The sequence below is a fragment of the Panthera leo genome, chromosome A3 (genome assembly GCF_018350215.1).
Source record: "Panthera leo isolate Ple1 chromosome A3, P.leo_Ple1_pat1.1, whole genome shotgun sequence".
Lineage (NCBI taxonomy): Eukaryota > Metazoa > Chordata > Mammalia > Carnivora > Felidae > Panthera > Panthera leo.
In genome coordinates this window covers 42,533,676-42,561,096 of record NC_056681.1, presented here as the reverse complement: position 1 = coordinate 42,561,096, position 27,421 = coordinate 42,533,676, and the positions used below count along the sequence as shown (strand labels likewise).

Sequence of the window (27,421 nt, the reverse complement as noted above, 5' to 3'; positions counted from 1 at the left end):
CCATGAAGTCACACAGTGGTGACGCATGACGTCACTCTGTACCTGACGTCCCATAGCGGCTGTGCACTTCACCGCCTCACCGAGGGCCCGGGGCTGCACTCACCACGCCGGCCTCAGGGTTCCTCTTCCTCCCGTTGCTGAAGGTGGAGGCCAAGGTGGAGGAGCAGCTCTCGTCGTACAGGGCGGTTCTGCCGTCGTTGATGGCCGAGTTGATGGAGATGGTCCACATGCTGGAGGCGTAGCCATCACAGTTACAGTCGTCGTAGCTGCCGCCGTCCCCGGAGGCCCACACGTAGATGCTGCCTTTGCCGCCTCGACCCTGGGGAGGGGGGCACAGGGAGGGAGGCCACCAGATCCCACGCGCCCCGCGGGGGAGGAGGTGGTGCGGGCTGCCGGAGAGGAGGGGGCGGGGCCCCGGCCCGGGGAGGAGGGGGCGGGGCCCCGGCCCGGGGAGGAGCTGGCCAGCCTGGGCGAGCCAGGTTTCCTCGGCATCTGTGAGCGGCTCTGTGTGCCTGGAAAACCACTCTGCTGCCCACAGGGCGCTGTGAGAATGCTCCTTCTTGTGTCCAAAGGATCCAATACAAAAAGTTACCTGACTTTAGTGTTTGAGCTTGGGGTAACACGGTAAGAAAAGCTGGAAGAATCGCCTTAAAATTTACAAGAAAATTGCTTTTAAAAAGCTAGAAAGGTAGTACATCCTCATGGTAAGAAATCAAAGTATATGAAAAGAAAAAGGAAAGAAAAACCCTCCTACAGGTCATCATTATCACCCAATTCTTGTTCCTCCTTTCAGACTTTTTTTTTCAGCAAAAATGTAAATGTACATTTATATTTATCCTTAGCTCTATAAGATGTAAAAGATATTTATATATCTCTGATTTTCTAGTTATATATTTTATATATACATTTACATATATACGTAGATATTTTAAGTTTAAAATACACATTTTACTCCAACATATATAAATCTTGCATATCAAATATGTGTGTGTGTGCGTGCATGTGTGCAAGCTTGTGTGTGTGTGTGTGTGTGTGTGTGTGTGTGTGTATTTACCCGGTTGGATCATACTAGAATTCTTTTAAACACAATATTATATGACATTTTACCTGTGTAAGGGAACACCAAATATAGGAAGAAAGTTTTATATGAACAAAAATAACTTTAAACACATAATAATATGCACAATGGTTATTACTATGTGCTAATTAGTTATAAACAGCAAGCTTAGCTATAAATCCCTACAGTTCATGTTGCTCTTCTGTTCAACCACATTCTTATTTCCCTGTCCTTTTCTTTTCCTGTTCTTTGTCTTCTAGGAGTATTCTCTCTCCCTCCACAACCCAGGAGTGCCCATCCCCTCTGGCTTCCTATGTTCTGACTCTGGGGGCAGTAGGGCTGGGGGTACTCTGTTTCCCTGCAGGCTAGGTGGGCAGGGCAGATCAGCCATGCAGTGTGGGAGGTAAGGGCAGGTGTACAGCCTCCGCCCCTACCCCCCACCCCCTTCCTTCATGGCTTGGCCCAGGGCAACTCAGTAACTCCCCAGGACCAGAAGATATGGATGTTATGACAGAGAAAGTCTGTCCCTGCGTGGCCATCAGGGGTCTATGGTCCTGACTCAGGGGCTTAAGGGCAGAGATGCCAGAAGGCAGAGAGACAACCGGATTACCTCCAAGGTCTCTCTGCCTCCTGGCAATGAGAAAAAACATTTTGATTGCTTCTAACAGGACTTGGAGTTAATTAGCCTCTGATTGACTGAGTCGATACATCAACAAAGATTTATTCAGCCACCAGCTGAGAACGGTCACAGTGTCTTGGAAAATCAATACTGGAAAACTCCACCGAAGTCAGTAACTGCTCTCAGAAACCAGGACAGACGGGCAAATGTATCATCCCTACAGCTGGTGCAGGGGATCACACGCTCAGACAGACTCAGATTTGGGCTCAATGTCAAGAAATGGCACCCAATGAAATTGAGACAGGTGTGGATCAGGGTGAACGGATGAAGCCCACCAAACGTGGAACTTTCCTCTGAATCAGTCCACAGATGGGCTGCTGGTGAGACAAAGCAACCTTTGCTAAAAGGTAATCGGTGCTAGAAGCATTGTCACTGTGTTGTAGGGTTTTGGGAGACGATTGTGACTCTAATTTTTCAGGCTTCTCTGTATTCATGCCTCCTCTGCAATATGACTTTGCAGTCTTGCCCACCAAAAGGAGAGGTGTACTTCCCACCCCTTAAATCTGGCTGGCTTCCTGTCTTTGCTTTGTCCAACAGAAAGTGGTGGAAAGTCAGGCTGTGTCAGTTCCCAGCATAGGTCTCAAGAATCCCTCAATTCTGTTGCACCATGAAACAAACCTGAGTTGGTCTGCTGGTTGATGACAGATTTAGCCCAGATTACCATCCCAGCTGACAGCCCACAAGTGGCAGACATAGGAGGGAGGCTACTCCAGACCAGCCAGTCTGTAGTTCACCTTCTAGCTGACCACAGATGCATGAGTGAGGCCAGCTGGCATGAGCCGAGGCTGGCCCAGATCAGCAGAACAACCCAGCTGACCTGCAGACCCATGAGCAGGACTTAAATGGTGGTTGTTTTAAACTACTGAGTTTGGGGGGCAGTGTGTTATGTGGCCTGGCCCACTGATGCACAGAGCACAACTGTCAGCCTGTTTCTGAGGAGTAAGCAGCAAACATTAGTTTTGTATTGGACTGTAAGACTTGCCCACAAGACTTGCCACTGTGATTCCTAGCAATAGTAAGCCTTGTTTTTCTAAGATGTGGTGTGTGTGTGTGTGTGTGTGTGTGTGTGTATGTGTGTGTGTTTATATGACATAATAATAGTTACATCTAATGATTGGGTATCAGGACCAAATAGTCCTCAAGTAGTCTGGGGACAGATACATGGGAAAAGGGCACCTATAAGAGAGCTGGTTATGGAATGGGTCTGTTGCTGGCACACCTTACTTTCCTGTTAATTGATGCCCCAAGATCTAGTTCTGCCCCCAGCTGCTCCTGAACAGGAGCTGGGCAGAAACAGACCGAACAACTGTGACCCATATTCCAACAATAAGTTGGGGAATACAATGAAAGAAACTAAGATGATAATGAGAAGAAGCACTACTATGGCACTTACTGTATGCCAGGGACTGCCCTAAGGACTTTACATATTAACCTATTGAATTCGATGTGAAGCACCATTTATACTAACCACAGGAAGGGTAAAATACTTAGAAAGAAACCCAAGAAACTAAGAAAAAAAAAAGAGCTAAGTACTAAATAAGACTTTGAAGGCTTTGAAGACTATGGAGGGACACATGAAGATTTGACCCAATGGAAAGACACATCAATACATGATGATCTTGGACAGAAAGAAAGCATTGCAGAGATGTCGATTTTCCCCAAGTTAACTTATAAATTTAACATCCTAATCAATACACTGTATCAATCAAGGTTCAGTCAGGCAAATAATGCTATACGTAGTTCAACAGAAGGAATTTTATCCAGAGACTCCGTGGTAAAGGAGAACCAAAGACCAGATGGGGTTGGGAGGCTCACCTAGAGACTTGGATGAGATGGGTCAGCAGTCTGCACTGCAGGAGGGAGCTGGGCCTGGAGGGTGGGCTGTCTGCTGGGGCTCTCCCACCCTTCGTCAGTAGCACATGCTCATAGAGTAGACCGGCCATCAGACTCGCCCCAACCCTTTACATTGGAATTCCCTTCTCCACCTCCACTTCCCCTCCTACAGGACTTTTTCTTTTCTTTTAAGAAGGCAAGTGCATTTATAAATTTTTTTTAATGTTTTTTGTTTATTCTTGAGAGAGACAGAGCATGAGTAAGGGAGGGGCAGAGTGAGAGCGGGACACAGAATCTGAAGCAAGCTCCAGGCTCTGAGCTGTCAGCACAGAGCCCGATGCGGGGCTTGAACTCACAAGCTGTGCGATCATGACCTGAGCCAAAGTCAGACGCTCAACCAACTAAGCCACCCAGGCACCCCTGAACACATCATCATCAAATAGTGAAAATTTTACTTCTTCCTTTCCAATTTGCATGCTTTTTGTTTTTTTGTCTTACCTAACTGCTGTAGCTAGGACTTCCACTACTATATTGGGTAGGAGTAAGCAGAGTAGGCAACCTGGTCTTGTTCCTGATCTCAGAGGAAATCCTTTCAAATTTTCCCCATTGAGTATAATGTTAGCTGTGGGTTTATCGTATCTGGCCTTTATTATGTTGAGCTAGTTCCTTCCACATCTAATCTATCAAGGATTTATATCATGAAAGGATGCTGTATTTTGTTAAATGCTTTTTCAGTATCTATTGAGATGATCATGTGGCTTTTATCTTTCATTTTATTGATATGCTTGAGTTACATTTATTGATTTGCATATGTCAAACCATCCTTGTATCCCAAGGATAAATCCCATTTGGTCGTGGTGTATAATCCTTTCAACATATTCTTGAATTCAATTTGCTAGTATTTTGTTGTGAATTTTTGCATCTATATTCATCAGGGATATTGGTCTATAGTTTTCTTTCCTTGTGGTATCCTTACCTGGTTTTGCTACCAAAGTAGTGCTGGCTTCATAGAATGAGTTTGGAGGTGTTCCCTCTTCTCAATATTCTGGAAGACTTTAAGGAGGGCTGATGCTAATTCTTCCTTAGATGTTTGGTAGAATTCACCAGCAAAGCCATCTGGACCTAGAGATTTCTGATTTCTGTGTTATTTTTTAATTGACTCAATCCCTTGATTTGTTATTGATCTGTTCAGATTTTCTATTCCTTCCTGATTCAGTCTGGGTATATTGTTGCTAAAGTGTATCCATTTGTTCCAGGCAATGTAATTTGTTAGTATATAATTATTCATAGTGGTTTCTTAAAATTCTCTGTATTTCTGTAGTATCAGTTGCCATGTCTTGTTTTCCTTCTAATTTTGAGTCTTTTTTTTCTTAGTCTAGCCAAAGAATTAGTCTTGCTCTCAAACGTGTTTCTCTTTTCAAGGAACAGGTTTTTAGTTTTGCTGATCCTTTCTACTGTTCTTCTGGTCTTTATTTCGTTTATTTTTGCTCTGATTTTTATTATTTTCTTTCTTCTGCAATCTTTGGACTTGACTAGTTCCTCTTTTTCTAGTTCCTTGAGGTGTAAAATTAGGTTGTTTGAGATTTTTCTTATTTCTTAATATATATGTTTATTGTTATAAACTTTCCTCTTAGAACTGCTTTTGCTGCATCCTACAAAATTGGGTATATTGTATTTTCATTTTAATATGTTTCAAGATAATTTGTTTCTATTTTTAATTTTTTGAAAGTGTTTATTTATTATTTTATTATTTTTGACAGAGACAGAATGCGAGTGGGTTAGGGGCAGAGAGAGAGGGAGACACAGAATCGGAAGCAGGCTCCAGGCTCTGAGCTGTCAGCACAGAGCTCGACAGGGGGCTCGAACTCATGAGCTGTGAGATCACAACCTGAGCCAAAGTTGGACGCTCAACCAACTGAGCCACCCAGGCGCCCCAGTTTGATTCCATTTTGATTTCTTCTTTGACCCATTGGTTGTTTAGAAGTGTGCTGTTTAGTTTCCGCATATTTGAAGATCTACTCACCTTCCTCTTGTTGAAACTTCTAATTTCCTGCCTTTTGTGGTCAGAGAAGATAGCTGAAATTGATTTCAATCTTTTTCAATTTGCTAAGATTGGTTTTGTGGCCTATCATATGATCTATCTTGGAGAATGTTCACAGGCACTTGAGAAGAATGTATGCTGTTGGTGGATGGAACATTCTATATGTGTCTGATAGGTCCATTTATTTTATAGTGTGTTTCAATTCCAGTGTTTCCTTGTTGATTTTCTGTCTGCACAATCTCTCCTTTGCCGACGGTGGGATAGTGAAGTCCCCTCCTGTTATTGTATTGTATATTTCTCCCTTAAGATTTGTTAGTATTTGCTTAATATATTTCAGTGCTCAGATGTTGGGAGTGTATATGTTTATAGTTGTTATGTCTTCTTGACGTACAGAGGCTCCCCAATTTATGATGGTTTGACTTAGAATTTTTTTACTTTGTGATGGTACAAAAATCATACTCAATTCAGTAGAAACAATGCGCTGAATTTTGAGTTTTTAATCTCTTCCTGATCTAGTGACATGCCGTACTCTGTCATGATGGTGGGAGGCAGCAGGAAGCTTCAGTCTACTCACCCACGTGATCATGAGGGCAAGCAATTGGTATACTTGCAAACATTCTGTACCCACATAATCATTTTGTTCTTCACTTTCAGTACAGCGTTCAATAAATTACCTGAGGTATTCAAGTCTGTATTATAAAATAGGCTTTGTATTAGATGGTCTTGCCCAACTGTAGGCTAAACTAAGTGTTGCTAGCACATTTAAGGTAGGCTAAGCTATCATGTTTGGTAGGTTAGGTGCATGAAATGCATTTTCAACTTATATTTTCAACTTTTGATCGGTTTATCAGGATGTAACTCTAGTGGAAGAAGATCGGTGTTGACCCTTTTATCATTATATAATGACCTGCTTGGTCTCTTGTTGCCAATTTTGAGCTTGAAGTCCATTTTGTCTGATGTGAGTATGGCTACACCTGCTTTCTTTTGGCTACTATTTCTTGGAGTATCATCCTCTGTCCCTTCACTTTGAGTCTATGTGTTTGGAGCTGGGAAGAGTCTCCTGAAGGCAGTGTGCAGTCAGGTCCTTGGTTCAATTCATTCAGACACTTTGTTCCTTCTGATTGGTAAGTTCAATCCATTTACATTTAAGGTGATTATTGATATATGAGGACTTACTATTGCCATTTTATCTTTTGTGTTCTGATTGTTTTGTATCTCCATTGTCTCGTCTTTTTCTTTTTCTTTCTTTCTTTTGTTTGATTTTTAGGTTGGTGGTTTTTTATGACGTTTTGCTCAGTCCTCCCCTGCTTTTTATTGTATTTTATTTTTTTAAACTTTTTCTCAAATGTTTATTTATTTTTGAGAGAGAGAGAGAGGGAGGGAGGGAGGGGGAGAGAGAGAGGAAAACACAGAATCTGAAGCTAGCACCAGGCTCTGAGCTGTCAGCACAGAGCCTGACGTGGGGCTCGGACTCACAAACTGGGAGATCATGACCTAAGCCGAAGTTGGAGGCTTAACTGACTGAGCCACCCATGTGCCCCCTCCCCCGCTTTTTAGATGTTTTGTTTTTGCTCTAGATTTTTGTTTTGTGGTTCCTGTGAGATTTGTATAAAATGTCTTATAAATAAAATAATCCTTTTTCTGTTGATAGCAACTTATCTTCATTTGCCTCTACAGGTTCTGGCATTTTCCTCCTCCCTTTTTATACTTTTGTTATCACAAATTGTCTCTTTTTATGCTGGGAGTTCATTTCCAAATTGTAGTAGCTATATTTATTTTTAATGCCTTTTTCTTTAAAGCTTTATGTTACATTTAACATCCTATTATAAGAGAGGTTTATAATTTTATGATTCTATCTATCACCTTTGTAAAAATCTGGGGTATTTTTGTCTTTTCATTTTAGGCAGAAGAGTTCCCTTCAACATTTTTTTTTTAATGTTTTATTTTTATTTTTATTTTTTATTTTTGAGACAGAGAAAGACAGAGCATAAGCAGGGGAGGGGCAGAGAGAGAGGGAGACACAGAATCCGAAGTAGGCTCCAGGCTCTGAGCTGTCAGCACAGAGCCCGACGCGGGGCTCGAACTCACGAACCGTGAGATCATGACCCGAGCTGAAGTCGGACACTTAACCGACTGAGCCACCCAGGCGCCCCTCAACATTTTTTGTAAGGCAGGTCTGGTGGTGGTGAACTCCATCAGCTTTTGTTTGTTTTTCTCTTTCATATCTGAAGGGTCACTTTGCTGAATAAAGTATTCTTGGCTGGAAATCTGAATTAGGACATTCACTCTCTCCTGGCCTGTAGTTTCTGTTGAAGAAATCTACTGATAATCAAATGGGATTTTCTTTGTAGGTTATGTTCTCTTCTCCCCCCCCCAGCTGCCTTTAAGAATCCTTCTTTATGGTCAATTTTTGACAGCTTTGTTATAATATGTCTTAAAGAGGATCTTTCAGCATTGAGATACTAAGGTGACCAATTAGCTTTGTGGACTTGTATGTCTAGTTCTCTCCTTAGGTTTGGGAAGTTCTCAGCTATTACTTCTTTAAATAACCCTTCTGTCCCCTTCTTCTTCTGGTATATCCGTAATTCTTTTGTTGGTCTCCCTAAGGGAGTCTGATAGCTCTTGTGTGGTTTCTTCACTTCTTAAAAATCTTAGTTCTCTCTCTGCTATTACCTGAATTATTCTAGATTCCTATCTTCTGGCTCGCCTGTTCTTTCTTCCCTCCCATCTGCTCTGTTTCCAATACTTTGTAATGTGTTCTTCATTTCCTCTGTTGAGTTCTTTAGTTTCAGAATTTGAGTCTTTTTGGCAAAGCACTCCTCCTGTTCATTAATTTCATTCCTCAGTTCATTAAATTGACTTTCTGAGTTTTCTTCTAGCTTGCTGAATTTCTTCATAACCAGCTATTTTGAATTCTCTATCAGTTAGATCCTAATTTTCTGTGACTTGGAGATTAGTTGCTGGAGAACTGTCTGCCATTTGCTTTTGGTGATACCATCTTACTGTGATTTTTCATGGTGTTTGATGAGATGAGCCTCTGCTGACACATTTGAAGTAATGGATGCCTTTCTTATTTTGGTAGAGTTCTATTGACTTTGATTTTAACTGTTCAACCGGTTGGGAATTAAAGACCTTTCTTTTATTTTCCAGCAGGTGGCGATATAGTGTAATTTTTTCCCCTCTTACCTAAACTGCTCTACGGCTGTATTTGGGAGCACACACTTTCCACCCACCACCTGCTCTTCTGGCGGGGTCACTGAGGCTGTCATAGTTACCCGTGCACTAGCGTCTCACCAGTGCTGAGGTTGCCAGGGTTGCTGGCGTGCGGCTGGGTCTGCTAGGGTCATGGGTACTGCTGCTGCCCAGGGTTGTTGGGGATACCACGGTCTCGGAGGCCTCTGCCACTGCCAGGGTCACTGGGTTTACAGGCACCACTGCTGCTGTTCCCCTGGTTTTCCTGCCTCCATGAGGTCCAGTCTACCCACCTTCAATGTACAGATGTATGGTTCTCTGTGGAGTCCTGATGTGCTGTTGAGGAACCCCTGTTGGGTGATGGGTGCCCTATTCATTGCAAATTAAAGGAAGAAACAAAAGATTTCTCATGCTGCCATGTACTGATGTCACTCCCCCCAAATTTCTTAACAGTTCATGCAGATATTTTGCTCATAATATAAAAATGTCACAAATCGCTTACCATCTGCTAAGGTCAAGTTCTAGTCAGAGACTGGTGCTATGGCTCTGTGTGCCCCCACCCAGAACATCATTCTTTCATTCTAGGAGGTGGAAATCCACTTTGTCGGTCCCTCCTGCTCACCAATCAGTAGCAACCTGGACGAATGACCAGACCAGGCCCTGGCCCACTGGTATTACCTGCTTGCAGATACTAGGGAGGCAAGCCTGTTGCAAGTTGCCTCTTCCTAAACACTCAGTTAGGCTAGTTTTTATTTTCCAGTCACTTTGACATCTTAATACAACATTGACATACTTAAAAAAAAGTTATCACATTTTTTATTGCAAAATCATACTCATTGTAGAATAACTGAAATTTAGACTCTGAACAGGAAAATAAAAATCCTTTCTAATTTTCCACGAATAGAAAAGATCCCTGGTGATATTTTGTGGATTCCTGCCAAGTTGATATATAAATGCTAAGTATAAGAACAGGTTTAGGGATAAAATTAGGATCATAAAAGGGATCCACTTTTGTGGCCAGAATGCTTCAAATGTATATTCACTATTATATCAGTAACATTTCCTAATGTAATTAAATATTCCTCTACACTGTAATTTTTATTAGTCTTATTCAATAGCCATTCCATAATTTATTTAGTCCTTTATCTAGACATACCTGGAAGGCTGTTTCTAAGTTTTAAAGTTCTGCGATGAACATCATTTTATATGTCTTTGTATTTCTGTTTATTTCCTCAGGCAGAATTTCTAAAAGGGGGAATTTAGGGTAAAAAGGAATGAATGTTGGAAGATTCTTGATCTATATTGCCATATGATTGCTATTTATAATGCATATGAACAATTTATTTGTTTTGCCATCAGTGTGTAAGAATTCCACAATCAGCCCCCATGGTTCAAGATTGAGAATCTTACATTTAAAAAATCTAGTTTTGCCAATTAGGTGGGCAAAAATGGTACCTTGTTGTTTTGAGTTATAAATTTTTCCATGACCATTGAATTTATCTTCTTGCATTCTCACTGTTCATTTGTACTGCTGCTTTATGAATAAGGTTAGCAAAGCACCAAGCCATAAAGATAATATCCTTTGCCTATTTTTTCTTTCGTATTCTTTTTGATTTGTTAGAACTTTTCCTATATTAAGGACCTTAGCCAAATTTCTGTCATTTATGTTACATATATATTTGCCCAATCTTTTCTTTTATATGTTGCATTTTGACTTACAGAAAATTTCCCCCCTATATTGCATAAACCTATTAATTTTTGCAAATACTTATTTTAACTACCGCCTAGAACAATGTATCGATTTGCAAACACTGCTTTTCTGTACTCACAGTTCACTGAACAATTTTACTCAAACTATTCGCAAACATCTTTGACATTGTGTTTGTCCTCACTAGATCACTGTTGAGTTGCCTTTCGAGTCACCTAGAAGTTGTTCTGGGCGCATTGTGGTAGTCATTGGTGCTATCTGATAAATGTTTCTAGCTGTCCACAGTTTGGGTCCATGATGACATCCCTTTGTGGTTGGGTGGGGTCCTGTAAGCCATTTTAATTAATGAGTTTTGAGTGGCAGTGACTGATACATAGTGTCATTTCTAGGCTGAACCATTGACTGACTGGTCAGGGCCAAATGCCGTGGGACACCCTCTTTCCCTCGGCACAGTGACGAGCAATGTTCCAGATGCAAGCTCTGTTCTCTGAGAGACTGTGATAAGCAGAGCTCACTATTGACCATGGTGATGTGTAGCTGAATGAGAAATAAACCTTCGTGGTCTGAAGCTTCTGAGCTTTTGGGGCTATTTGTTACCACAGCATAATGTAGCCTCTCCTTACTGACACAGTTCATCATGTCCCTTTAATTTGGGTTATATCAGATGCACCATTAAAAAAAAAAAATCTCTGTGTAATGCAGTCCCTGGAATTTTTATCCCAAGCCACAAGTGGCCATCTGTATAATATTAGAGCAGCTGCTGTTTTCATTTTTCCTAAATTGTGTATTCTTACTTTTGACAGCTTATCCACCTACTGAATTGCTTTTTATTTGGGGGGATGAATAAAAACCTTTTAATCTGAAAAATATTAAGCACAACAAAAGTAGAGTGAATAGTATAATGAATCCCCACGGATCCATTGCTGAGCTTTAACAATGACCAGGCTTGCAGAAATTTTGAAAGGTTTTATGTAGTAATATTTCTTACTTAGTTTTGGTAAATATTTTCCTTTTGCTTTTATGCTTAGAAAGTCCGTCTCTGCCACGATATCAGTGATTGGATTATATTTCCATGCAGCTGTTTTGTGTGTTCATTATTTGTCACTTCTAGCCTTTTCTGTACTCCGTGTTGAAGGTGGTGGTGAATTCACAAAGGGCTTTAAATGGGGACGGTGGATCCTCCTGTAAGGAGCTACGCTTACGCTTACTTTCAGAAGGCTGCTGGCTTCAACTGTAGGAGAAAGGGGCTGGTCTCAGTTTGTGTTCCTTCATAAAAAGACCCTGAGACCAGGGCCAGGGAGCAGGTAGTTAATCTGGGGGGAGGTGGTCTCAAGAAGCCTAAGTTTAGTGGCAGGGGGACAGGAAACAGGGAAGGGAGAAACATCCAACCGAGTGTGAGCTGATGAACAGGTTGTCCCTGTGGGAGCTGGGGTCAACTTCTCTGGAGAGCCCCTGTGACCCTGCCACCAGGACAGTGCAGCTGGGTGGTGGCCCCTGGGGTGTTAACTCCTCCCAGTCTGGGCTGTGTGCACACTGGGGAGCACACTCCACTGGAGCCTGGCAGGTCCTCACCCAGAGGAGCAGAGAGGCCGGCTGGCTGGTGAGCAGGAAGCCACGGCTGGCTGGAGCTGTGTGCCACAGCCAAGTCACCAGGATCACGGCGTCTGCCTCACGTCCCCATCGGGTTCCACGGGAGTTCAAGAGTGTGCTGGTGGTGTCATGATCTCTGGAAAGGCCAACAGTGGATGGTATGGTTGCCCTTGGCTTCTGATTAAATCCTTCCCTCAAGGCCATGTTTAATGGCGCCTATTGTTGCCTCTAATTATGACCTATTTTGCCATGTATCCACTTTGGAAGGAAGACCCTTATGCAATCGTGTCTCATTTCTAGCAGGATCCAAACACACCATGATTAACCTTTCTGATGTCAAGGGGGCTGGTGAAGGGTTTACATTCATGTCAATCCCTTAAGCTGGTTGGTGTTTTCACTGGGTTCAAATAAGTCACCGCCGCCAATAAGGCCACAGGATGAGTGACCAAGGGTCTTGGTTCTCCTGGGACTGGGAGCTCCTTGGAAGTGGGACTTTCAGTGTTAAAAATGGGAAACCAAGATGGTTGACCATCCCACCTATGGCTGGCCAGCACTTAATAAGTTTCACCTAAAACCTGCCAGCCTTTTCTTCCATTTCTCTTGATCACAAATAACGGGGACTGTAAGTGCAACAATCATTTCAGAGAATGGATTGCAGACTCCACACTTTGGCAGCTCCTGCTCAACTGTGAACCTTTGCTTGGTTTCAAAGCATAAATCAGGGCTCATGGAGTGTTCCTGAGAGCTCCTTGGCAGGAGGCATCCATTGCCTGCCAGAGGCCCCAACATTTGCTGCCACTGTGTCAGCCCCACTGCTCTGATTAAGTTTCAGCAGGCTGCACCAGGGCTCTGCCTTGCCAACACCCAATTCATCAGCATCTCCCTAGGCAGCCCTCTGCCCCCCTTGCCTGGAGGGTTCCTTTAGAGCCACACTCTTGCAAGTGATCTCTCTTTACTGCATTCCAGTCCGAAGATCTGGGATCTGTGCTTGGGTCCTTCAAAATCCCACAGGGATTGATTCCTAAACAATCAGTGCTCTGTCTCATCTGTGCCTCAGAAGGCTTTCTGTAGCCTCGTCTTTAAATATTCCTGTAGCCTTGTCTATTTCTGTAGCCTTGTCTTTAAATATTCCCTCCGGTAGCAATCCTGAACCGTGATTACTAAGAGGTTGGGGTGTAGCCATCAAAGCCAGCCACAGACTTACCAGGGTTACCCTGGGTAGCTGTACTTCCTCAAGATGTGGAAAGAAGTTCATGAATCAACTGTCACTTTCCAGGCCCTCTGTGTTGTCGGAATTGCCTTCTGGTTGTCAGGACAGCGTCAGACTCCGTGGTCCCCAACGTCTGGGCTCTGTTACTCCACCAGTCTCTGCAAAGGCTGCGTCTTTCTGACCAGCAAGCACATCACCTTACTGGTCCTTTATTACCCAGACAGCGATGACTCCAAGCCTAAGATTAGGTTTTGTCAAACTGCACCCTCGAGATGGCAGCAGATGGCAGTGGGTGTCGGCCCACGTCCCTTAGACCTTCCGTGCACTGTGATTTCCAAATGCCAGCACAGCATCGGCATCTCTTTGTAGAAGGGCTTTCTCCCAAGAGGCCGACAGCTGGTGGGCACACCTGCCCCAGGGGGGCCGCAAGTACTGTGGCATTTATGTGGATCAGGATTTTCACCTCTGATAGCTTCAGGGTCCATGTGGTTTTCCAGCTTCCTGGTGGGACTGAGCTCAGGGTGTTCACAGTGGTGGCTGGCTCGATAACACACACTTTCCTGGTCCCTTTCTTCCCTGTCACACCTCCCCATTCACTACTGGGGTTCCCTTGCCTCCCAAAGCAACTACTTGAACAATCCTTGTTTCAGCATCTGCTTTTGGGGGGGGCTCCCAAACTAAGAAAAAAGTCAATTATTGGATTATTTCATAATTCAGGGGTCTAGGACTGTCACCTACTTCCCACAGAAGATGTGAAAAATGCTTTTACTATGTGGTCAACATGTAGACTAGAAAGGGGAATAAAAAGTTGCCTCCTCTTTTTTCTTGTCTGCTCCTTGCTGCCTCAGCTATTCATCGAGCAAATTTAGGAGATACAAACTCAAATCCCTAAGGAGTCAGGTCGGTGATGTTTATGTGGAGAACAAATGTCAGACAATTGGGAGTGGGGAGGTCTGTGGCGAAGAACACATCCCCAGAAAGGTCTCTCGACTCTTTTTCCTCTTCCTCTATCATTACTATGTTGGTCAAACAAAACCTACCTGCAGGATGCTAACATTCAAAGACAAGCATAAGACCTACCTTTGTCCACTAGGTAATTATCTGACTCCTTTGTTTAGGTGGAGACCATCTTTCAGAGGTGGACTTTCCTTTAGAGTAGACCAGACAACTGAAATAACTGAGAGATCTTTGCTCATGTATCATATACCATCATGCACGAGATTCTACAGTTCTGTCCCCCCAAATTGTCACCCTGAAACAAGGAAAGAACTACTCCCACAGCTTGGGGTTTCGAAAGTCGAATGAGAAATCATGTATTTTTCATTATACTTCACTTTCTAAAATATTTACATGCTGTCATCTGAAGATAAGTCATAACAATTTTTCTCTTAAGTTTTGGAGCAGTTGGCAAGCTTTCCAGAACAATCACACTTGAAAGGGCCTTTTTAGTTGTGACAGGGGAGGCTACAGATGGAGGAGAGAGAAATACTCAGACTTAAGATGCGGGGAACAGTTCAGAAGTTGTGGAAAATGACAGGAGCCACTGGGGAATGTGCTGCATTGAATGCCTTGTGCATTTGTAAATTGCGACTGAGGGCGGATGTCACCTACATGTCTCTCTGTCGGCCTTGTATGTCAAAAAAATGCTTCTCAGTGGAAATCCATGTCTGCTGGACATCTGCCAAGTGTCCCCCAGGGGACTTGTTGTCACCCGGTCCTGTCACCCGGTCCTGTGTGACCATTTCTCTCCAGCCACACAGTGAACAGTGTGATATGCAAACAAGCTGCTTGTGCGTCTAAGTTTCATCCTAACAACTCCTAAGGGTTGAGGCACTGAAATGGCACTGAAATGGCACTGAAATGGGGCAGCACGATTGCCTCCTACCCCCTCACCCCTCGATCCTGTCGCTAAGCCCCCTCTATAAACTGAACTGTGCTTTTCAAGCATCAGGGGCCCTTGTGGTTGTCTCAGATGGGCTGAATGCCAATGGCATCATGAGAATTTTTGCAAGCTTCTCTTCTGAGGAACGATATTAGAGAATGAAGGAAAGATGACTCTCAAGGTGCCAGATGAGAATGAGTTGTAATGGGATCAACGGTCAGCCATCTTGGCTTTCAAAAAGGGAGTCAGGTGACATCAAGAGTAACTAAAAAAGTGACCATACTGTTTCTGCACTGCTCGAGTCTGGCAAAATCTCTTTTTTTGACTATCCCTTCTAAGACTGAAAGGTGTATGGTTTCCTAGGGCTGCTGTAGGAAAATACCACAAACTGAGTGGTGTAAACCACAGAAATATATTGTCTAGACATTCTGGAGGGTCAAAGTCAAGGTGTTGAGAAGGCTGGTTCCTTCTGAAAGCTGGGAGTGAGAATCTGTCCCATGCCTCTCCCCTAGCTACTGACAAGTTTGGGTGTTCCTTGACTTGTAGAGGCATCACCCTGATCTCTGCCTTCATGTTCTCTTGGCACTCTTCCTGTGCATCTGTGTCCAAAAATATAAAAAAAAATCATGTTTTTTATAACATGATTTTTTTAAAATGCTTATTTATTTTTGAGAGACAGACAGAACGTGAGCAGGGGAGGAGCGGAGAGAAAGGAAGGCACAAGACACACAATCTGAGGCAGGCTCCAGGCTCTGAGCTGTCAGCACACAGCCCGACGCGGGGCTCGAACCCACGAACTGTGAGATCATGACCTGAGCCGAAGTCGGATGTTTAACTGACTGAGCCACCCAGGCGCCCCTAAATTACCTTTTTAACACAGACACCATTCATATCAGATTAGGGGCCCACTCTGCTCCAGAATGAACTCGTTTTAACTAATTACATCTTTCATGACCCTATTTCCAAATAAGGTCCCTTCGGAGATATGGGGGGTTAGGATTTCAATATGTGAGTTTTGACTGGGGGCGGGGAAAACCCAGCCCACAACAGAGAAGAAACATGGTGTTATATTTCTATCGAGACTTCTGGAAGATTTCAACGGTTTAGAAGAAACTTCTCCATCAGAGGTCTGAAAAGCCAGTGTGGGGGTAGACGGCTGCCACTTGACATTACCGGAATGGAAAAGAAAGGGCTCTGTTAGCAACCTTCTGACTGATCTCTGACCCTTCAAGTTCTAAACCTTTTCAACAGAACCACATTTGCTAGTTTTGGAGCCCAGCAGAGAGAGAAGTGTCTGCCCTAATTTGGGGTCAAGATTCCCCCTCAGGCATTGGAGGGGAGCAAACGGCAGTTGGAATAGAGCCTGACAGGTTGTGACAAACAAGAATGCTAATGGCGTCATGTCCACGTAGAAGGAGCACATGAACATAAGCCCCAAGCAAGAGGAAAAGTGGATTCAGAGAAGGACACACAGAGCCAGTGGGAGACAGGAACTATAAGCATGGCCAAGACCCACGACCGTGGGGCCCCAGTGGGAATCTCCACACACTCTTGTGGCTGGAGCCCTGCAGCCATGCTGGGTCCAGAACGTCTGTCTGGTCCTAGCCTGTACGAGGTTCTGCCTGAATCCCCTCTCAGTGCCCTTGTCTCTCCTCGTGCATCCCTATAAGAAACCCCTGGAGTTGAGCCACTGGGCCCCTGCTCCTGCAGCTCAGAGACAAACCAGAGCATCTGGCTTGGTAATCAATCCCTTCAACATACCACCTGGATAGGGTTGTGCAGTGTTCCAGAAAACGAGTCACCTCTGCTGCCTTTTCCTAGTCACTGGGGATGTTTTTTTAAGTTTTATTTATTTTGAGAGAGACAGAGACAGCATGAGTGGGGGTGGGGTGGAGAGAGAGAGAGAGGGGTGGGGGAGAGGGAGAGAGAGAATCCCAAGCAGGCTCCATGCTGCCAGCTGTGGAGCCTGATGTGGGGCTCAAACCCATGAACCGTGAGATCATGACCTGAGCTGAAACCCAGAGTCGGAAGCTTAACTGACTGAGCCACCCAGGCACTCCAGCACTGGGGATTTTTTAAAACCACATTATCCTGTGGTCTTAGTATCTTAGGGTTACCGGATTCATTTTCTAGAAGTCAGTTAGAGCAGCACCTCTCAAACTTGAGTGTGACCTTGTTAAAATGCAAATACTCTTTAAAAAAATTAAAAAAAATTTTTTTTAACATTTATTCATTTTTGAAAGGCAGAGAGAGACAGAGCACAAGTGGGGGAGGGGCAGAGAGGGAGACACAGAAACAGAAGCAGGCTCCAGGCTCCAAGCTACCAGCACAGAGCCCAACGCGGGGCTCGAACTCACGGACTGTGAGATCATGACCTGAGCCGAAGTCGGCTGCTTAACCGACTGAGTCACCCAGGCACCCCTAAAAAATATTTTTTAATGTTTATTTTTTTTTGAGAAAGAGACAGAGACAGAGCATGAGCGGGGGGAGGGGCAGAGAGAGAAGGAGACACAGAATCTGAAGCAGGCTCCGGGCTCTGAGCTGTCAGCCCAGAGCCTGATGCAGGGCTTGACCTCATGAGATGAGTGAGGTGAGATGAATGACCTGAGCTGAAGTCGGACACTTAACGGACGGAGCCACCCAGGTGCCTCTAAAATGCAAATTCTGATGTATCAGGTGGGTGGGTGGGGCAGAGCCTCTGCATTTCTCACAAACTTGCAGGTGGGCCAGTGGTCACACTTTGAGCACCACTGATGTGGATTATCACATCAGTGATAATCAGTAAATAATCAGTAAAGAAGAAAACGAGGCACAAAGAAGCTAAGGACTAATCCGAAGTCCTGTGGCCAGAAAGGGATAGGATTGAGATGAGAATTCTGGCCTCCCAGCTCTGAAGCTCAGCTCTCTAACTTGCACATCCCAGTCCTTAAAAAAGTCCCTGCAGCAGAAGCACACCTCTTGTCATGCAAGCTGGCTGTCTAGTGAAAATGAACACGGGGACAGACCAGCAGAAGAGCCCAGGGTTCTGATGATCCAGTGCCCCAGGTGTTTCCCTGGGTGTGGAGACTGTGACAACCGTGATTGGGAGAGAAATCAGGGATGGAAAGACACAGGGGCCTGGCTGTGTTCCAATAAAACTTTATTTGCAAAGACAGCTAGTGCGTTGGGTCTGGCCTGTGGGCCAAGGTCAACTGAGCCCCTCTCTAAGGGGCTGCACTTTGTTTGACCTACTGTTTACTATTGTTTAGGGCCCAGACACCGTTGATTTTTGTCCATTGAGATGGTTTAGTCCATTAAGACTAGAAATTGCAGAAGCAAGAAACAATTTGAGGATCCCAAAGTTAAAATTTACACCTTAATTTAATCAAATCAAATTGAACTAATTTAAGCAATTCTTTTACAAATTTTATACTTCGTAGTATTCATAGATTTGGATTCCATAGAAATATGAAAAAGGACATGAGAACAACAGTTAAGGAATGATTTTTGAGGCCATGGTTGGTGAACAGAGGGGAGAAAATGGGATAGGAGAAGACTTAGCCTAAAAAAACCCCACACTGTTAGGCCCAAACTTAGTTCTGAGCTTCCTGGCAGCCAAGGGAAAGAATGAACCTCATTTCTAATGTCTTAGAATGGGTTCACTAGAAGCAGAGCCCAAGGCAGGGACTTGAGCTCACCAGGTATATTAAGAACGTGCACTAAGGGGAAATCTGTCAATGAGGGAGTGAAACAAGATAGGCCAGGTAGGAACCTCAAAATGGTGTGCTCTCAAGCAAAGTCAACCCTTGCTTGGCCTGATTCACTGGGGTCTCTGGAGCATACATTATACTGCAGAGTGGTACCTACTGGGGCCAAGTGGTCTGGCCTCTTCTACCTGAATCAATCATTGGCTGTGGGCTGCCTCCTTGGTGTGTGTGTGGGCATAACCATCTGGATGAAAGCCTCCCATCAGCTAGGGCAGTTCTACAGGGAAGGGGCAGCTGTGTGAGTCATCGTAGCTGGGAGGTTCCCCCTCCCCACCCCACTCCCACCCGATAAAGGGGACGTAGTGGGCACCACTGACGTTCACCACAGTTTTCTATAGGACTTTTAATCTTTCAACCATCCAATTTCATTCATGTATTAATTCCACATCTACTTATTGAACAGCTGATCCACTTTTCAAGCACTAGGCCAGTTTCTGAGACTAGCTGGAGAGGAAAAGACCTGTTCTTTTACCTTAGGAAACGTTTAGAAAAAGTTGCCTTCACGATTATCAAAAAGATAAGTGTTGGTGAGGATGCGGAGAAAAGTGAACCCCTGTGCCCTGTTGGTGGGAATGTAAATTGGTGCAGCCACTATGAAAAACAGTTTGGAGGTTCCTCAAAACATTAAAAACAGAACTACCATATGATTCAGCAGCCCCACTTCTGGGATAATCTGAAGGAAATGATAGTACTATTTTTTAAAAAATTTATTTAAGTAGACTCCATGCCCAGTGTGGAGCCCAAAGTGGGGCTTGAACTCATGACCCTAAGCTCAAGCCCTGAGCTGAGCTCAAGAATCAGATGCTTAAAGGACTGAGCCACCCGGGTGGCCCTGAAATTACTATCTTTAGATACCTGCACCACTATTTCACGTCAGCGTTATTCACACTAGCCAAGAAATGGACACAACCTAAGTGTCCATCAATGCACGAATGCATAAAGAGAATACTGTATATACACATACATATATACCAACCCCCCCCCCCACATACCAGAATATTATTCAGCAATAAAAAGAAGGAAATCCCGCCATTTGTGCCAACTTGGATAGACCTTGAGGGCATTATGCTATTTAGTTGTCCACTCTAATTTTCTTCAATATTTTTACCTGTCTAAGCTACTGTTAAATTTCAGGTGTTTCATACCCATACCTATTTTGGTGATATAAATGTGTAAATAATAGGTTCATGTATATTTCACATAGACCATAAATAACAAAGATAAACATAAAACGGATGCATTTTGCAATTAATCTGTAGCAGTGCTAGTTTATATATCCAAATATGGCCATATCCATTTCATCCATTTGAAATTGGCCAAAATCCAAGAAGCAGACTTTCTAAAAATTCCTAAAAGGCACTTGCAAAAGTCCATATACTAAACCTCACACACTTGTCTTTCCCTCAGTGAGGACCTGGTTACTCTTACTCTACCACCATTGTTGTAATATTAAAAAAAATGTTTTTTAATATTTATTTTATTTTTGAGAGATAGAGACAGAGTTTGAGCAGGAGATGAGCAGAGAGAGAGGGAAATATGGCCGAAGCAGGTTCCAGGCTCTGAGCTGTCAGCACAGAGCCCGATGCAGGGCCCGAACCCACGAACTGTGAGATCATGACCTGTGCTGAAGTCGGATGCTTAACTGATTGAGCCACCCAGGTGCCCCACCATTGTTGTAATCTTGGGAAAATGCAACTCCTGCCCATGGCTGGTTAGACAGGCAAACTAAAAGCATCAAGAGGGTATCACTATCACCTGATGGTAAGTCCAGTCCTGAAGAAAACACTAAATACAACAAAATGATTAAGTACTCTTGAGTGGTTGGTGTTGTGGCACAAATGGCGATAATTTGGCACATCACAAGGGCACTAGAAGACTTTGAGTTTGGCAATTCAAATCTGGAGACTTCTATCCGAGGCCCAGGACTCTTAGAGCTGGGACAGGCCATCCCCAATGTGCCCTGAGTTCTTGACGCATAAAATTCACAAGCTTAGTGAAAACAAAAACAAAAACAAAAACAAAACCCTGTGCTTTACTCCACAAAGTTTTGGGGGGACAGGTTAAGCGTCCACAATGGCCTGGATCAACACCAACCCTTCCCAGGGCACTTCTCACTACCAAACACTGGTATATTTATCTCATTTACACCTTACAATGATCCCAGGAGAAATGTAGGATTATCACAATTTTACAGGCAAGAAAACAGAGGTGCAGCGAGCGAGGTCAAGTCATTTGCAGATACACCCAGACACTGACTGATGGAAATGGGACCTGAACCCAGAAGACTGATCCGAAGGCCTGGCTCAGGTCTTGTCCGACGTGACCCCTACTCTGAGATGCATGGAGGGTACCAACTTCTCCTCCATCGGTCGCTGACCTGGCTGCCCTCCCTTTGGGGGCTCTGCCTTGGTCTCTTTGCCTTGAGTTTGTCCATTCCTGGTCTAATCCCAGGGATGGGCAGCCTGGAAATCCTGTGGCTCACAGCCCTGCCATGGGAATATCGCGGATCCACTACCCCGTCTGCACCCAGACTCCACTGCCTGGGGGCTGCTCCCAGCTGTTGTGTGGCAAGGTGGGGGTGCCAACACAGACCCCAGGGTGGCCGTCCTTCCTCCCCGGTCTTCACAGGGGTCAGACTAACATCACCATCTGAAGGCACCCCCGCCACCTTACCCCCCCTCCCCTTTGCCCTTTAAAGGAGTCCCCTCTGATAAATCTGCACGGCTAACCCTGTTTGGGGGTCCATTTCTTGGATGCCCTGAGCTAATGCACAGGGTAACAGCCCCACCTCTGCCCCATTCCCTGCTCCTTGTTTCATTCTCATCACCTCCACTGGACACCCCACCCTCCACCCCTCCCTCCAGAGGACCTGGGCCTGGTGGGCACAGGAATGATCTTACCTTGTTGACGCCATCGGCCATGGCCTGAAGCGTGAGCTCCCGGGGTCCATCCACTGTCTTCCCGTTGTCTGTCGGGCCCCAGCTGGCACTGTAGATGTCGATCAGCTGAGGCATGTGGCTGATGGAAGAGGCCTCAATGATGTCTGTCATGAATGGCTGGTCTAGCATCCGGATACCTGTAGACCCAATTGGACAGGGAAACACCATGTTTTGGTCCCCCAGGGCACTGGAGATGGGGGAGGGGTGATGAGGGCTCAGGTCCTGGGTGTGGGTGGAGGGCCTGCCACCTGGGTGTCCTGGGGGACGCTGCAGAATCTGGAGTCCAGCCTCAGGTTGTGTGGGCTACACCTTTAGAGGCTAAAAGAAGGACACATACACTGTCCCACTCAATCCTTTTAGGACTCCACCCACACCTTTCCTTATATAACTGAAGAAATTTTTTCCCACTGGAAACTTTACTAGAATTTCTAATGGGGAGAGACCACCTTTGCTGAAGAGATTCCTTGATAAGTCTATTTCCTTTTCTCTCTCTTTTTTTTTTTTTTTAGCGCGCGGGAGAGAGAGCACGTGCATGTGAGCAGGGGGTGGGAAGAGGGAGAAAGAGAGAGAGAGAAAGAGAATCTTAGCGTGGAGCCCCATGTGGGGCTCTACCCCATGGCCCTGGGATCATGACCTGAGCCGAAATGAAGAGTTGGACATTCAATTGAGTGAGTCACTTAGGCGCTTCTTGATAAGTCTATTTCTTTTATTTCTTTTTTTATTTTTTAATTTAATGTTTTATTTATTTTTGAGAGAGAAAGAGAGGGAGAGAGAGAGAGAAAACGAGCAGGGGAGGGACAGAGAGAGAGAGGGAGACACAGAATCCGCAAAGCATGCTCCAGGCTCTGAGCTGTCAGCAGAGAGCCAGACACGGGGCTTGAACTTGGGAACCACAAGATCATGACCTGAGCCGAAGTCGACGTTCAACCGACTGAGCCACCCAGGTGCCCCGACAAGTCTATTTCTAGGTGGAAGCTCAGCCTCCAGTGACTAGGTATTGACCAGGGGCTGGGGGAGGGGGGCGGGGAAATAAACCCACTGTGCGTGACAGTGGGCTGGTGGGAATTCAATTGATATTAAATTTTTAAGAGAAAATCCTAGAGGTTAAGGGGCAGAGAGAGGAATAGGGACAGTGCAAAGATCGAGGGAGTCAGAAAAAGATGATTCCCAAGTTGCATGGTAGCTAGAAGGGGCTGTGGGGAGGACAGAAATGTTGTATGGGTAATTCTGAAATATCCTGGAAATGGGGTGCATGATACAACCCCCTCCTCTTTCTCCCCTATGTTACCTTGGTAAAGTTTGTGCTACTCCAATAACCTGTAGGATGACTTCTTGCTGGGACATTAAAAAATTTGAGTCCTGCAGTCCACGAGTGTGTGTGGGTAAGCCTGAGCTGCACAAACGGATGCAGAAGGGACATGCCTGTGGGCGTCCACAGTTCACACCACCTTCCGGCTGTCCAGAACAAGCCTCTCCAGGGTGAATGCAGCAGCCGCCACTGGGATGGGCATTTTGCCCTGCTACTACCCTCCAGACATTGCTGCTTGGTGCCATGTCATACTGTTCTCTGCCTGACACGCTATTTCTCTTCTGTGCTAAGTAGCCTAGAATGTTAGAGTTGCTGACCTAAGTTGTTCTGTCCACAGGAGTCACGAAGTAAAGGGACTGGGCTCTATACTGTCAAAACCTGGATCCTGACACCTCTTACCTATATTTATCATGGTCAAAAGACATGATTACATAAACATCTCTCTCTAACATAGCATAACATTTAAATAAGGACAACCCAGGTCCTTGCAAGGCTTGTGATGCTGACATGAAATTGTCTTCTCTTTAAGGGTCTCTCCTCCCTCCTCAGTGTCCCATAGCTACCTTTGTCCTTGCATACAACTTCCCCCAGTGCTCCTCCTTCTCCTGACTAACGTATGTGTTTAGTAGGCATTTCCCTAGCAGTCTTTCCGGATCCGGCATCCCCCGTGAGCACCACACTTTCAGCCTTCCAGTATAATTATTTGCTTGTGAGTCTCATTTGTGGAAGATTACAACCTAAAGCAAGCACTGCTAAGAGAGTCATCCAAAATAGGGGCTGGGGAGGACATGGAGGAGGCAAAGCCTCTGCACAGCTCTTGTTTCTGTTTTTGGAAGCCACTGCCGACTTTTGACTTCGGTAAATGACAATTTGTTGATTGCACCTTCACCACCTCCTGGAAAACATCCTTTTACTTTAGACTGAAATAGACATAATATAGCATTTGTTAGCTGAATAGCCAACCTTAGATAGTCAGTTTAACACTGTTAGTGCCAAAGATAATGCTTCCAAAACAAGTTGGACCTTGTGGTTTTTGCCTGTTTAAGCCTGCACTCCCCGCTCTCGGTTCTGAGCATGCTTGCATTTCAGTCGACTCTGTGTCTCCCGGACTGCGATCTCTGAGACCCAAATAAATGCTTTTAGTTGCTTCATAGCAATTCTGTGTCAACACATTCATCACTACACAGCAAAATCTTTTGAGTACAGGGCATGTGTCCATTTTGTTCTTTTCTTGTGTTCTACGTTATCAGCATTATTTTAAGCTTAATAAATATTTGGTGAATAGATGTATAGTGTCGTTACTTGAATTGATTTTTTTTCCCCTAACAGAAAGGACAGGTCCAGAAGAACAAATAATAACATGTCGAGATTTCCCATCCTCTACCCATAAATCAGGTCACTATTCTTGCCAACAAATATCCAATTATCAGTTAGCATCCTTTCTCTTGGGAGAAGCTCATATTGAATGAGGAAAATCTTTGGTTTGAACTTTCCAGAAGCTAAGTTTTACGGTTCATTTTATAAGGGATAGACGTCTAAAGCATCACATTTTGCTTTGGCCCTACCTGTAATTTTATTTATTTAAAAAAATTTGTTCGACAACAGTAAAGCAAATAGTGCAGCTGCTTTTGGCAAGAAGCCATGCCCACCTTGTGGGTAGGGAAACCTCGCTGAGAGGCTGGTATTCACTTGCCTGCAAGGAGAAAACTCAAATGGTCTTGAACTTGTGTACAGGGTCAATGGCCGGAACTGAACAGCCTGCTTCAGCTGGAAGGTGAAAGAGATTCAGCCCTGCCAAAGTGGATCTGGACTGTCCCAGATGCCAACCGATGGCAACACTGAATTTCATCCACTGGATTTCATCCACTGCACCACAGCCAGTGTGGCGCATCCAGATCTGCCCTTTACCCTCTCTCTTAGCAGCTCCGGTGTCTCTGCCTCTTCCTCTTCCTGCCCTCCCTGGCTCTCTTTGTGCTGCACAGAACATCAGAGCTGCTGTGCATTAATCTTCTGACTGTTTCAGAGTCCAGGGAGTCAAGGGCCGCCACAGACTGGGAGCAAGGCTCTCATTCATATTCTGGGGCCAGGCGCCCGACATTCCTTTAATCTAGTTAAGCTCAGGAGGAATGAGGCGTGCATTAATTGAATGAGATACAGTGTTCATTTTTGCAAGCGACTGCACCATTAGTAGCCAAGACAGAGGCTCAGGGTGACCTGAGGGTTCTCTCTCTCCTCTGTCCCTGGATGCTGTAGGAGTTAGAGGGGGCACAGAGAGACAGAGACAGAGAAAGAAAGAATAAAGGAAGGCAAGAGAGTAAGGGCGAGAGCCAGAGGGAGAGAGGGAAGCCGAGGGGGCTAGGATTTGGTGTCTTCACATTTGTAAAATGCTCTCTACCAGCTGGTGTGATTCAATGGCATGGAGAAACCCAGTGCACGTCAAGATTTCTACCCCCCCACCCTGCAGTCCTGATCACTGCACTAATGACTGATGGGGACACTGTGACTTCCTTCTCTAAGAGCTGCAAGGCCCAGGGATTTGAGCTAAATCCTTTCTATCTCTGCTCATGTTACAAAAGGGGAACTTGTACCCGACACTGGCAAAGCCGCACCTGCCAGCAAACCTCAGTGTTGCTAATCACCACCTTTTGTGCTCATGAATATTAATCTGCAGGCCCAGGAGGGAATTCATGCTGATCTAGGTCTAAAGGATCTGAAAACATGTTCATCATGTGCTAATATGTGATTTTCATTGGTTTCTTTTAAAACTCAGATAAAGTACCTGTGAACTCAGTGAAATGTTAAGAATTCTACTGGCCAAATATGGGAAAGCAATTCATTGCTGCAGAGAAATTTCAGGGTATTTTGATAACGGTCAACCGTGCGTTTTTCAAACTCTTTTTCAGAACCTTTGAACAAAGGAGATCCCATTTCCAAAACTCAATGCATAAATCTGAATGCTCTGGCTTAGCAAGAATGGCAGGTAAGGCCAATCCCACCTGGACTGGCCCTACCCTGGGGTGGCTCTGAGGACCTCCGTGGAAGCCCAGGTGTGGTGCTGTAAGGCCCGCCCACTAATCAGCTACTGTGCCCTCATCTTATTCGCTGCCACCTTACTTTGTTTTATTCATAGCGGCCACCATTGTCTGATATTATCTTGTTCATGTGCTCATTCTTCTTCATTCACGGCTTGTAAACTACGTGGAGACAGGCGTCTTGTTGGCTGGCTCACAGCTCTGTCCCACCACCCACAGCAGAACTGGGGACATGGTAGGCACCCAACAGTCACTGTGGAGCCCTGGAACGGATTGTCAGCAAGAGACAGCATCTCCTAAGGCGCGGTGCAGTTTTTGAGCTTTAATAATCTCAGAAGTATAAATCTGACAAATTCACAAGGAACGTCATTTGAAGGGTTCATTGTTTATACTTGTGCATTTTATTTTGCTTTTGCAAAGTTTGAATACTATATTTTTAATTTTAATTCTTTGTCTTAATCCCTTTGATCGAAGATGTTAAACACTTAAAAATAAAAGTAAGAAAAGAATTAGGTTATTTTCTTAAAGAGTTACTTAAATAATGGCATTTTCAAAGTCAAAAAATGGAAATTAATTTTTTTCTTCAAAATTCATAAAAGTAAGCAAGTGGATAAAGAAATGTAAATAATTAAATCTTCAAATACACATAGTTCTGAAGTTATTAAAGCTTCAAGGTGAGCACTTCTGGAACGTGTCATATGTATGGGTTTACATGTTACAGAGTGTTAACTCTTTAGGAACCAGACTAATTGGAATTTTTCCTCCCTCCCTGCAATGCGTCATCTCGAAGAGGTGGTAACAACTGTGTCCATGATAGGTAACAGAAATCAAAGAGAGAGCTAGTTTTAAGGAGGAAGTTTCTCAAAGTCACACCTATCCAAAGGCAGAGTGGACTGTGTTGGAAGGGAGTGAGTTTCCTGTTGCTGGAGGTGTGTAGTTCCAGGCTGGATCCAGACTATATCAGAAAAGTAGGAAAAGAGAAGTTGTTCAAGCATTTTAGTGTAGGGGGTCAATGGTAGAATTTCTGGCTTAGGGCATTCTAGGTGCAAAATTATCCTATAGCTTACAAGCTGTGTGGCCCCAGTTTGGTTCTCTGTAAAAGAGGGATACATATATATATATATATATATATATATATATATATATATAAAATTATAATATATTAATATAATAATAAATAGTATAATAATAATAATTATTATA

General features: G+C 44.4%; 1 protein-coding gene across 2 annotated transcripts in view; it reads right to left on the bottom strand.

The window, feature by feature from the left end:
* Positions 1-27,421, bottom strand: part of PCSK2 (proprotein convertase subtilisin/kexin type 2) — a 272,000-nt gene that overhangs the window by 20,184 nt on the left and 224,395 nt on the right. For both annotated transcript variants that reach the window (XM_042931671.1, XM_042931672.1), the window contains 2 exons: positions 21,839-22,014; positions 104-319 (listed from right to left, as the gene is read on the bottom strand). In XM_042931671.1, the coding sequence (XP_042787605.1) occupies positions 104-319; positions 21,839-22,014 (392 nt within the window). The remainder of the gene's footprint in view (positions 1-103; positions 320-21,838; positions 22,015-27,421) is intronic.